The following is a 13314-nucleotide window of genomic DNA, read 5'->3' as shown; positions in this document are numbered from 1 at the left end:
CAAGAACTATTCCCTCTAATCCTGACAGATGGTGCTTGCCCTGGCCCAGGACAGTTTCCTTACGCGCATGCATTGATCATGACTACTTGAGGGGGACTCTCTCTGTAGATCTTTAGTATTCTATCTCTGTGCATCTGTCTTCTCTCTGTTCTTCTGTCCTGTGAAATCTAGCTGCTTCGATCTCCTTGAACTCTATGTTCTGTCTCCTCAACTCAGGGAGTCTGCCAGGCTGTCTCACTTTCCCCTCTCTCTGCCATGGCTTGGAAACTCTCTCAAGGTAGTAAGCTGAAAAAACTATAGGACTCACCTTTTTTGTTTTCTGTTTCTCAGAGATCACTGTCCTTTGTTGCCTGATATAGAAAATCTTGAAAACTTGTTTTATATACTTTGTCTTCTTTTTTAGATGCTTTAGATGGGATAGTACATGTGGTTCTTATTACTTCATCTTGGACAGAATGGGTAGTCTAATCATTGCCTTTTCCTCTTTGAGCTTTAATCCTTTTTCTCTTTTTTATTTCCACTTTTTTAAAAAAAATAATGGCTTAGACAAATTGTAAAAATTATTCAAGTAACACCTGTATACATTAGTCTAGATTCACCAAATGTAAACGTTTTGCCACATTTGTGTGCTCTATGTCTCCTTCCCTCCTTCTCTCTCTCTCTCTCTCTCCCCCCCTACACACACACACACACACACACACACACACACACACACATTTTAACTGAGTCGTTTGAGAGAAATTGCACACATTATGGTATTTCATTAAATAATTCTTATTGATAAGTCACTTTTGTATATAATCAATGCAATGATCAAATTCAAGAAATTTAACATTGATAGACTATTATCATATAATATATGGTCTGCTTTGATGATCTATTGCTATATAACATATGACCTCAAACCTTAGAGACTTAAAACAACAATTTACTGCTATTATATCTCATGATTCTGTGGGTTAGGAATTCACTTATGGCACAGTGGGGAGGGCTCATCTCTGCTCTGTGACGTTTGAAGCCTCAGCTGGGGGTGATTCTGGGGGTTGGAACAGCTGGAAGGTGGCTGGGCAACTCTTGGCTTTTCCACATGGTTAACATGGGCTTTTTCACAGCATGGCAGCCTCAGGGTAGCTGGGCATCTTACACATTGGCCAAGGTTCAAAGAACAAGTAATTCTAGAGATCACCAATAATATAAACTGGCATTTCACATGAGGTGACGCCCTGAGGACATAATATCACCTTTATCATATTTCTGCCCAAAATGCATAAGTGGAATTTAATCATGAGGAAACAATCAGACAAGCCCAAAGTAAGCAATATTCTATAAAACAACTGGCATGTACACTTTGAAAATGTCAATGTCATGAAAGAGAAGGAAAGATAAACTATTTCAGATTAAAAGAGACTGTATTGGTTTGCTAAGGCTGACATAACAAAATACCAAATACTGGGTGGTTTAAATAACAGAAATTGATTTTCTCATAATTCTGGAGGCTAGAAGGTGTCATTAGGTTTGGTTTCTTATGAGGCCTTTCTTCTTGGCTTATAGGTGGCCATCTTCTCCTTATGTTCTCAGATGGTCACCCCTCTGTGTTGTCTGTGTCCTAATCTCTTCTTTATAAAGACACCAGTCATATTGGATTAGGGCCTACTAGTTTAACTTAATTACCTTTTAAAAGGCCCAATTTCCAAATAGTCACATTCTGAGGTACTGAGAGTTAGGGATTTAACATATGAATTTTGGGCAGATATGATTCAGCTCATAATAGATTCAAAGGAGACTCCTTTATGTGTGGTCCTAGACTAGAAAAACATTGCTACAAAGTATATTATTGAGGCAACTGGCAATGAATATGTACAGTGTGGTAGATTAAAAATAACCTCGAATTCTTTAATATTCCTTTTACTGAGACATGGGGATATATTTCCCCTGCATTTAAATCTGGGCTGCCCTGTGACTGCTTTGACAAAATAAAGTGGAAGAGGAGGCAGAAACTGCCTTTTAGGTATTGGGCTCAGAATTGGCATAGCTTTACTTCCACTCTACTTCATTTGTCAAAGCAGTCACAGGCCAGTCCAGGTTTAAACAGAGGGGAGACCTCTATTTCTCAGTGACAGGAATGTCAAATGATTCAGGGCTATTTTTATTTATTTATTTATTTATTAAAGATTTTATTGGGGAAGGGGAACAGGACTTTATTGGGGAACAGTGTGTACTTCCAGGACTTCTTCCAAGTCAAGTTGTTGTCCTTTCAATCTTAGTTGTGGAGGGCCCAGCTCAGCTCCAGGTCCAGTTGCCCTTGTTAGTTGCAGGGGGCGTAGCCCACCATCCCTTGCTGGAGTGGAGGAGTCCATCTCGGTAACCTTGTAGTTGAGAGCCCACTGGCCCATGTGGGAATTGAACCAACAGCCTTCAGGGGTTGGAGCTCAGAGGTCCAACAGCCGGAGCCACCGGGGGGCGCCCCTGAGGCTATTTTATATCTACCACACTACTTTTCATTGCCAATTATCTCAATAATATACTTTGTAGCAATTTTTTTTAGTCCAGGAATTTAGATGTCAAATCTCCTTAGTTTCCTTTAATCTAAAACAATTCCTCATCTTTCCTTGTCTTTCATGACACTGAAATTTTTGAAATGTGCAGGCCAGTTGTTTTGTTGAACATCCCTTAATTTGGGTTTGTCTGATTGTTGCTCCATGACTGTATTTTTGTCAGGGATACAATAAAGGTGAAGTCATGTCCTTAGAACATCACCCCGTGTGATGCCTAATTGCACTTCTGGTGAAATTAACTTTGAGAACTTGGTTAAGGTGGTATCTGCCAGATTTCTCTAAGGTAATGGTACTCTATCCCCATTGTAATTGGTAATTTCTAGGGAATCCCTTTTTTTTCTTTAAACATAAAAAAAACAACAACAAGCTTTTCTGTATTCTGTGTTAAATAATTCCACTATCTGATGTCCTTGGCGGGGGGCGGAGGGGGGGCGGATTCTAAATCTGTTGGGTATTAGTTCTGCTGTCACTTGTATGTGGCCTCCTGTGCTTGGTAATTAAAAAAAAATTGTGAACTTGTATTTGCTTGAATCCTATGGGAATAAATGAAGGCTGCGTCCTCCAGAATGGGTTTCCATCCTTTCTGCTTAGAGTATTGGGCACCTGGAACTCTTCAGTGCTCTTCCGCGGTCTTGTTTTGACGCGGAAGGCTCAGGTTTGGCTCTTCTTCCCAAAGCTTAGCGAGCATTGATGGGGATTTAGGAAGCGCCCAGCCCCTAGCGCAATACTGACTCAAGGCTTTAAGATCATTTAAAGGACAAGCTGTCTTACCGCTTTCCCCTCCTGCTACTTTTTCCATCCGCCAGCTGGGTTCGGTCTGGCCCGCGGTGGAGCCGCAGGGCTCGCTAAGAGAGCTGCCGCTCCGCCTCCAGGCCAGGCCGACACGACTGTCGGGGTGGGCCGGGGGCGGAGCCCGCGCGCGGGAGCTCCTTTGGGCTGCCGGGGCGGCCCCTGAGGCCTCTTCTCGTCGCCTCCCTTTTCTCCCGGCGATGCTCGCCGCGGCGGGGCCTGGGGTGAGTAAGCCGGGCCTTGGCTCCAACGGCGGCCGGGAGGCGCAGTTCCCTGCGCAGGGCGGTGGCGGGCTCCGCGTGGGGATCGCCGGGCGGCAGGCCAGGGTCGTCCCGGGCTGAGGCTGGGCGCCCGTGGGCCGTCCTGCGTCACCCGAAGCCGAGGGGCCTGCGGAGGCCCAGACGGGATGGAGGCACTCTGGCGCTCCCTCTGCCGCCGGCGGGGAGCCAGGTGAGATGCTGACAAGCAGGGAGAGATTCAAGGGACCCACCCCATCCCCTGGCCCGGCGTCACGATTTTGGGGTCGCCCCCCAGAATCTTTCTTCCAGCCGGCGCATCAACGTGGAAAAGCCCCTTCCTTCTCAGAGCCTCTTTCTCCAGGGTTTCTACCAGGAAATCGACAGCTGATCCCAGCCTGGGGGCCTGCAGGGACGGAGGAGTTGTGCGAGTCGTCTGGATTTTAAAGTACTTGAGAGACACTTGCCCTTAGGGAGTCTCTGTGTCCATCCAGTGTCTGTCGATCGCTATCTGTTGATGTTTGGCTTTCCATTAGACAAGGACTAAACCTACGTTTGGAAAAAATAAGAGAGGTCCAGGATTGGAATTGAGAAAAGGCCTTTGAGTTGGTAGCCTTATGAGAACAGGGTGGGTGTGCTCCGCGCTGAAAAGTGTTCAAGAAGGGAGAGGGATGAGGACGTGGGGGTGGCCAGGGCACAGGGAGACCTTTCCAGCCGTTTGGTGATGAAAAGGAGGAGGAAGAACATTGTAATTTGAGGGTTGAGGATAATTTTGTTGTTGTTTAATTTTTAAATTTCTATTTTTTTTTAGAAAAGGAAAATAACATATTGAACGTGCAAGAAAATCAAGGAATTTTGTATAGGGATGAATAGGATTCAGGGTCCAGGTTGAGGAACTGGGTTTAAAAAGAGGGGTGGAAGGCTACTTAAGGCACCAGGGCTGGGCAGGAGTGCTGGAATGTGTGTCTCTAGGGGTTGGAGATAATGCTTGACAGGACCATAGTTTATCTTTTTGGTAGAATTGGCCTTTAAACCCCATGAAATTGCAAAAACTTTCGTGATCCATGCTTTGATCAGATCAAAATCATCTGTTAAAGTCCTGAACTGTTGGACTACAGAATTTTGGGGGGTGGGGATAAAACTAACTTGTTTCCCCGAAAATAAGACCAGGTCTTATATTAATTTTTGCTCCAAAAGACGTGTTAAGACTTACGTTCATGGGATTTCATCCTGAAAAATCATGCTAGGGCTTATTTTCTGGGAAACACAGTAGTTCTGTTATTACATTTTATATGCCACTTGAAGAATAAGTATTTAGTATCTACATTATTGGGATAGTAATAAATAATGTGTGCTTTAACCAGAGATGAATGTAACTGATTTGAGAACTAACCATCTCTTTGAAGATCTTTTATTCAAGTGGGAACATCCAAAGCAAATCTGTGGTGGTTTTCTTTTCTTTCTTTTTTTCTTTTCTTAATTAAAGTTTATTGGGGTGACAATTGTTAGTAAAGTTACATAGATTTCAGGTGTACAATTCTGTATTACATCATCTATAAATCCCATTGTGTGTTCACCACCCAGAGTCAGTTCTCCTTCCATCACCATATATTTGATCCCCCTGACCCTCATCTCCCACCCTCCACCCCCCTTACCCTCTGGTAACCACTAAACTATTGTCTGTGTCTATGAGTTTTTGTTTCTCATTTGTTTGTCTTGTTCTTTTGTTGTTTTTGGTTTCTTTCTTTTTTTTTTTTAAGCCATCAATGAACAAGGGTTTCTCAAACCTACCCGGGTTCCTGTTGAAAATATAGATTCCCTGGCCTCACCTCAGGCCTCTGAAATAAAAATCTCTGTGGGTGAAGTTTAAGAATAGTAATTTCAGAGACCAATGGATTCTCTGGCATTGAAAATTATTAGGGGTGGCTGGTTAGCTCAGTTGGTTAGAGCATGGTGCTAATAAAACCGACGTTGCCAGTTCGATCCCCGTAAGGGCCACTGTGAGCTGTGGCCACCTTAAAAAAAAAAAATTATTGATAAGACTCAGGTTTTTCTTTGAGATTTGGGCTTGTTGAGAGGCCTCTTTAGAACAGATTTCCTTGAGGGTTATATGAATGAATTGCTGCCAAACTTATGTAACTAAAAATTATAATCGGTGTCTATTGTGTCGTCTCTAAATTTTAACATATCTTAAAGGAAAATTATGTAGTCATTTTACATGAAAAACAACAGCAAAAAACCCAACAGTGTTTCTGATCATAAAAACCCCATTTTAGAAAAATTAGAAGATACAGAAGAAACAAAATTTTCTATAATTAGGAAACAACCACCAGTGATTCTTTCTGGCATTTTATATATAAAAGACATGCACACCACACATATATAGCATAATTGGGATTGTATTCTATGTATATTTTTATATTCTTTTTTTTTATTGCTTGGCTATTATGAGCACTTTTCCACATAGTTAAGTTTTTTAAACACCATTTTTTTTTTTAAACACCATTTTAATGAAAGCATATGTTCTATCACGTGGAGGTACAATAATTGATTAAATTAGCTCCCTTTTGCTAACACTGATTCTTTTCAATTTTTGGTTGTTTTGGTAATGTTGGTTGAATATTGTAGTCTACTTGTCTCATATTTTCCGTAGAATAAATTTCTAAATGATGGAGGCAAAAGCTGAAATACATTTCACTGCATTTCCTCATCAGAAGGAAAATGAATGTTTCTGAGGGATCTATTGCATTCCAGATCCATTCTCTTATTTCAGTGGTTCTGAAACTTTAATTCATTATGAGAATCACCTGGGCAGCTTGTTAAAAATTGATTTTCCTGAGTCCTAGGCCCAGATGCTCTGACCGATTAGCTCTGGAGTAGGGCCCAAGAATCTGCAATTTTAACAAGTTCCCTTCTGTATTAGAAAATAAGCACATTTGGAATCACACTTTGAAAAATGCTTTTTAAATAAATGGCAAAACAGACTCAGAAATTTAGGTCACTTGTCCAGAGCCATTCATGCATCTGGTAACAAGATTTGAACTCTGCTCTTCATGACTTCAGAGCCCTTGTTTTTTCCATTACCTAAGACTTTCTCAAACCTTCTCATTGGCGTGTCTTTAATGACTGCAGAAAGGGAAGTTCGATCGAGCCCACTGCAGGGTTATCTGTGATAGCTGGAAATGACATGTAAGTGCGCATCGAACCTCCATTAAAATCCCCCCTCAGAAATTCTTATGAATTCTGTTACGCTGCATAACATATACTGTATAAAACAGTTTTAGTTCTTTGCTTGTTAAATTTACTTCATGTTTCCTGACCGTTTCATGAGAACTCTTGCTGTAAAGTGGGTGCTGCAGGACCATCCGGTCACTCTTGCCCAGAGGTGGGGATACTGCTCCGTTATGCTCTATGGATTCAGGGAGAAAGGGTAAATTGAAAGCAGCAGCTCCTCTTGGAGTCTGGAAAGAGGGGCGCTGCTTTGGAGTACTCAATGGCAGAGGAGCAGAAGGTGGGCATGACCAAGAGAACAGTTCTACTATTGGAGATAGGGTCCTCTAACTTTCCCCCTTCTTTATTTTTCCTTCTTTTTTGCCATCTCATCCATTTTAGTAGTAGCCTGGGATTATGGTGTGTCTGTATGTATTTCAACTGGTATATCCTAGGAAGTCATTTATTATTTAACAAATTAAGCACCTACTATGTCAGGTAAGTTTGAGGTAATAGGAATACAAAAATCAGTGATTCTCCTTGAGAATTAAGTTAATTTGACTGCCATATGTTGGGTTATACTCAGTTTCCAACTTTTTTTAAGTTCTAATTTTTAACTAATTTTAGACTTAGAGAAAAGTTGTAAAAATGGTTTAGAGAATTCACTCAACTTTCCCTACTATTAGCCCCTTACATAACCATAGTTCAGTTATCAATGCAATTAGCTACAGACTTTATTTGAATTTCATGTTTTCCTGCTAATGGTTTTTTTCTTCTTCTGTTTTTGTATTCTATTCTTGGATCCTACTGGTTGCATTGAGTTATTTCTCCTTAGTTTCCTCCAGTATGAGATAGTTTCTCAGGTTTTTTTTCCCCTTGTACTTCATTATTTTAACCCCTTTGAAGAGTACCAGTTATTTTGTAGAATGAAGTTTTGTGGAAGACTACCGATTAGAGTCATATTATCACTGATTCAGGAGATTGAGAGGTCTTATCACTGGTGATACTAACCTTGATCACTTGGTTAAGGTGATATCTGCTAGGTTTCTCCACTATAAAGTTACTGTTTTTTTCTTTTGTAGCTAATAATTAGCCTGGGGGAGATACTTTGAGACTATGCAAATGCTGTTTATCTTCAAATTTCACCCACTCATTTTTGTACCTATTGGTGGATCTCATCTGCAACAATTATTACAGTGGTGTTTGCCTAGTGGTGATTTTTTTCGTATTCTGCTTCCTTATTAATTGGAAGTTTGCTGTAGGAAAGAGCTACCCTTTCTCGCCCTTGTATTTAGTTGATCGTTTGTATCAGTGTGGACTCATGGATATTCATTTTATTCTGTAGGTCAAATACAATGCCATTGTCGGCGTAAGAAGCATCCAAACATGTAAAGAATTTTTATAAGAATTTATTATCTGAGCCAAACTGACAGTTTCTGGGAAGCAAGATCTCAAATGCTTTGGAGAGTAACAATTTTGCAGTTTTTTTTTTTTTTTTTTTAAATGCATTTGAAATTGAGGCGGGAATGTAAGGAAGATTACATGAAAGTGGGAGAAAGCCAGGTGGGATTGGATTATAGGGTGGTTAAGATTATGTGCTCTCTTTTTTTTAAGTTTTTTTTGTTTTCAATTTCACTGGGGAATACTGGGGAAGAGTGTGTTTTTCTAGGGCCCATCGGCTCCGAGTCGTTGTCCTTCAATCTAGTTGTGGAGGGCGCAGCTCAGCTCCAAGCCCAGTCGCTGTTTTCTTTTTTTCTTTTTATTAGTTTCAGGTGCACAAAACAATGTAATAATTAGACATTTATCATTTATATCCCTCACACAGTGACAAACCCCTTCCCCCATCCACTACCCCTCTGACATCGCACACAGCCATTACATTTCTACTGTCTCTATTCCTAATGCTGTACTTCGCTTCTTGTAAATATATATATATATATAAAATTGTAGTTGACATTCATTATTGTTCAGCTTCAGCTTCAGGTGTACAGTGCAATAATCAGGCATCTACATCATCCCTGAGGTGGTCTTCCTAACTAGTCGCCATTTTCAATCTTTAGTTGTAGGGGGCACAGCCCACATATCTGATGTGGGAATTGAACCTGCAACCTTGTTGTTGAGAGCTTGCGCTCTAACCAACTGAGCCATCTGGCCGCCCCTTATGTGCTCTGTTGAGGGTGATTACGCCTTCCAGGGGTGTTACTTCTGGCACTTCAAAGGTGTGTGAACCTAGATGCACAAGAACAATGGACAGGGCTCGCTTAAAACCTTTCACTAGAGAAGTTAGAGGCCTGGGACCTGAATGCCCACCATCACCTGCCGAGTTAGGACTTTTTGACTTCCTACAGTACACCTTTTTCATCCACACCATCGTTATTTTCTTGCTGAAATGCTTCTAGTTTTAGTCTGTAGGAGCTCAGTCTTTGAGTTCAAATGATTTTTGCATGTAAATGGCTACTATCATTTCTATCCCACCCTTGCCCCTGCCCAGGGAACCATTGATTCTTTAAGATCTGGGCAATGATCACTCAGAAGGCGGGTAAAGGAGCTATAATTAGGAGAATGAATATGAGAGGCCCAAGGAAGGTAGGAGAACACGTGTGCAAAAAGTCAGCTCTCAGGAATTCGGTAGGAGTAAAAGGAGTAGCAAATTATCAGCCTTTCCCCTGGTGCTGCTCCAGAGAGGTCCAAGTGAATAGGACCATGTGCCTGGGGCCACATCATGCCCACTCTGAGATGCCGTGTCTTCAGGATTACCAGATGGATTTAGAAATATCAGAATGCTTGTTTTGGCACCCTTGGCTGCTGAATGAACACCACATCCTTTCTTCCTGGTGGATAAGTGCTTAGTAAATATTTATGGAGATGGAGTTGACACCTGGTGTTCCCTGCCCCCCATGGTGGTGCAAACATGTGCATGTAGAGATTCTCCCAAGAATGTGATACTTAGAATTCATGCTGATTTACCTCTTGTTATAGCTTGTCTTTCTTACCAGATTTTTTCTTTTATTATTATGGAAAATTTCAATTTCAAGCATACCCGAAAGTAGAGAGAAAAAAAAAATGAGCCCTCAGGTTCCTGTTACCTAGCTTTAGTACTTCTCAATTTTTTGCCAATCTTATTTCATCTATGCCCTCGTTTTTGGAGGTGGGACTGGCCTATTTGACAACAAATTACAGACATTAAAATCTAAGAAAGAATTGAAATAAACTCTGCGTATAAAGACTACCTCAATCCCCTTTGTGCCTAGCACTATGCCTGAAAATAACTCCTGAAAATAGCAAGTGCTTAGAGAAGACTGGTTGAATTGTGAAGAGGGAAAACAAAACTATGAAAACATCATCATTTTGAACTAACTCTAGGGTAGACTTCTAGAAAGGAAAAGGGTGGTGAATGTTGCCCTAAAATAACTTCTTTCATGTTACCTGTACTTGTTCTCTACAGCTGTGATTCCCCTGTCACTTCAAGACAGTCTTCATTGAAAAAAATCTCTTTTCAGAGAGCGTTCAGGGCCTCTCAGTTTTTTAAATGTTGTAAATAAGTCCAACCTGATGACATTTTCCCAAACACCAACCAGTAGTTACCTGCCCTAAAAGAGAATTTTCTTTTAAAAAATCATGATTTTTTCATTATAAAAGTAATACAGAGGGTGCCAAAAAATGTATATACATTTTAAGAAAGGAAAAACTATATTAAAATTGTAACACTCAATATATACTGATAATAAAAAATGAATATAAGTCGTGTATACATTTTTTTTTGGCACCCTTGGTATATACTCATTGAAAGAGAAATAGGAAATTACAGAGAAATAGAAAATCAAAATCATCTGTATTTCAGTATGTAATTCCAGGGATAACATTATTTTGGTTAGCATTATGATAAAATTTGAGCACGAATCACATTGGTAATCAGAGTCAATAAATATTTACTATGTTCCTGAGAATGTGCCAGATATGTTTGGGTCTATAATCATTAAATTCTTAGATCAATGATGTAAAATAAGTTTGAAAAAAAAAATCATAAAACTTGTTTTCTAGCTGGAGAAACATGCAGTTGCCTTCAGTCACTTAACTGACAAAACAGGCTGGGCAGGAGGTCTCTCTTGATAGACATCACACCTGGATGTTCACTCACAGGACCAAAGAGACCTCACACTTGAACTACCTTCATGCTGGCTCTCTGAGGAGAGCACTAAGACTAGAAAAAGTGTGAAGTGATTATTTCTAACTGGATCTCACACAGTCTCAGTAATCGGGATTAGCAATGAGGAGCTAATTATTAACTAATCATTAAGAATGGCTCCTTGCTTTTATCATAAAATTTTTTGGACCAATTCCTCAGGCAATATTAGTCTATGATTATTCCCAGCTCACTGCTTATTGGGTAGGTTTTTAAATCTCTCATTTAGACTTCCTCCCTATGTAAAATGAGGGGGCCAGATGTGTGTGCTTTCTGGTCCTTTGTGCTTCTAACACTGCAGTACTTCTATGATCAGAAGTCCCTTCAGACAGGTGAGTTTCCCTATGAGGGGACCTCCCTCTATAAACAGCTCTTAGAAAAACAGTGTTCCCAGTCTAAGTTTTCCAAGATTGAGATTTTTTTAAATCAAAAACTATTGCCAATCCTAGCATTTAAGCTTCCTGCAATTAAGTCCACAAGACGTTGTCTGGCCTCAGGAACCTACAGACTTACTTTTACTTGGAGGGAAGAGAACAGGCCTCCAGGAAGCCATTTGAACAGGGAGGAAGGGAGGAAGATATGGGAGAGAAGGCTGCCAAAGAAACTCAGCATATTTCAAGGGTTTATGTTGGGTGCCCCCAGGCACCATGGGGAGGAAAGATTGAAATGTCCATGTGAAGGATATGGCAAAAGCTCAAGTTTGGAGCTGACCATGTGGGTTCAGGCCCCAGGTCACCACTTACTAGTGATGTAGTCTTGGTCAAGTTCTTTAATTTCTCTAAATCTTCATTTCTCTATAAAATGAGGAGACTAATAATTCTTACCTCACAAGGTTGAAATGTGAATTAGGCAATATAAGTGATTTAACCCCAGTGCATGGCACAAGTAAATGCACAAATAAATCGGTCTTCTAATTTATGTTATAACTGCGTCTAGCATCAATTTCTTTGTGATACCCTCATAAGACTAAATATAGGCCATACTGTTTATTTGATTCCTGGGTCAAATCTTTTTCTTTTCCCTTTTTTTATTGTTTTCTAGCTGGGGAAACATGCCTAGAGGGGTTGCCTCAGTCACTTAACTGACAAAACAGGCTGAGGCAGGAGATCTCTCGAACCTACTGTGATAAACCGGACATAACTTCGGTTTATAACATTGTGTCTAGAGAGAAATGCTTTCTAAGTTTCCTTCAAACTAACCTAGAGCTAATTTTTTGGTATATTACCCTTCAGTAAGTATGAGGCTATCATGAAAGTTGTTAAGATTATTTTGTTTTCACAGTAAATTACCACATTCTCACATTTTATTAAAAAACAACAACAACAAACAAAACCACAACAATTTTGTTTTCATTATAAGAGGACAAAAGTATATTATACAAAATTCCGAAAGAAAAGAGATAACACCCCTGGCTAATCCTGTGCTCCTGATACAATTATTGCTAGCTCGTAGCTATGTTTCTTTTTAGAGTTTTCTTATGTCTATAGTTTTAGTGGTAATCGCACACAAATACAGAGTTTGTTTTCTGTTTTTCTTTTTATTAAGATTTAATCATAAATGTTTTTGCGTTATCACTTGGTCTCCATTCTGTCCATTTAATTGAGGATATGTTTAGCTATAGAGATTATCAGTGCCCTGGCTTTAACATTCCTGTAGTCTTCTGATAACACGTTGAGAATGTGAGGAGAGATGTGGTTTTGGCAATGCAGAATAGGACGTGCGGGGTATTGCTACTCACCAAGGGGTCTTCATCGCTTTAGTGCACTCACCATGGTCTGGGATGGGCCCTGGGCAACTGGATTTTTGTCAATAACTAAGAGCATAGGTGAATTCATACTGAAGTATGAAATCAGAATGGCAATTCAACCGACAGTGAGAAATATAGTACAATAGAGTAGCGGTTCTGGCAGCCACCAATGTGTCTGCCTGTTGGTCATTCCTAGTCCAGAGTTAAAGTAATATAACAATGTCAACATTGATGGTCACCACGTAGTAGGTGCTTACTCTGCATCAGGAGATAGGCTGGCACTTGATATATGAGTACATTAGGGCATCCAGTCCAACAATAACCTCTCTGGGTAGATACTGTATTTATCCCCATTGTACAGATAAGGAGACCAAGGCTCAGCGAAGCGATTGGTTTGAGGTTTCATGGCTGATATATGGTGGAGCTGTAGTTTCCGTCTGAATCAAAACCCCTGACCTTAAACACAGCTGTAGCTCTACCTGTTGTTCTTATAGATGATTGACCTCGTGTGTTGGCGTTCTCTTGTGTTTCTTGTCCTCTGCCCTATTTGATGGGATGTACCCCTTACCAGTGCCTGTTGTGAAAAAAAATTTA

General features: G+C 40.4%; 2 protein-coding genes across 3 annotated transcripts in view; one reads left to right on the top strand and one right to left on the bottom strand.

Annotated features, from left to right (window-relative positions):
• Positions 1 to 394: 394 nt before the first annotated feature.
• Positions 395 to 12725, bottom strand: LOC117032694 (translation initiation factor IF-2-like). Its single transcript, XM_033124279.1, has 3 exons — positions 12712 to 12725; positions 3327 to 3802; positions 395 to 520 (listed from the first exon to the last, which is right to left on the bottom strand). Exons 1-3 carry the CDS (start codon positions 12723 to 12725, stop codon positions 465 to 467), a joined length of 546 nt encoding a protein of 181 aa, XP_032980170.1. The 3' UTR covers positions 395 to 464.
• Positions 3425 to 13314, top strand: part of B4GALT4 (beta-1,4-galactosyltransferase 4) — a 26826-nt gene continuing 16936 nt past the window's right edge. Inside the window, exon 1 of one of the 2 annotated variants that reach the window (XM_033089526.1) lies at positions 3425 to 3568. The gene's annotated coding sequence lies outside the window, so the exon portion shown is untranslated. Of the gene's footprint in view, positions 3569 to 3624; positions 3795 to 13314 lie in introns of those variants that run through there. The other variant, XM_033089535.1, reaches the window with a different exon arrangement.

This window comes from Rhinolophus ferrumequinum, chromosome 2 (genome assembly GCF_004115265.2).
Source record: "Rhinolophus ferrumequinum isolate MPI-CBG mRhiFer1 chromosome 2, mRhiFer1_v1.p, whole genome shotgun sequence".
NCBI classification, from domain to species: Eukaryota; Metazoa; Chordata; class Mammalia; order Chiroptera; family Rhinolophidae; genus Rhinolophus; species Rhinolophus ferrumequinum.
The sequence above is the reverse complement of the archived record's forward strand: the minus strand, read 5'-3'. Positions and strand labels throughout refer to the sequence as shown.

Bases quoted from the DNA above. Each gene is read 5' to 3' on its own strand.
- LOC117032694 (XM_033124279.1), bottom strand. The intron at 521-3,326 runs GTAAGACAGCTT...TTTTTAAAAAAG, and splicing joins AGTAGCAGGAGGGGAAAGCG to TGGAAATAAAAAAGAGAAAA.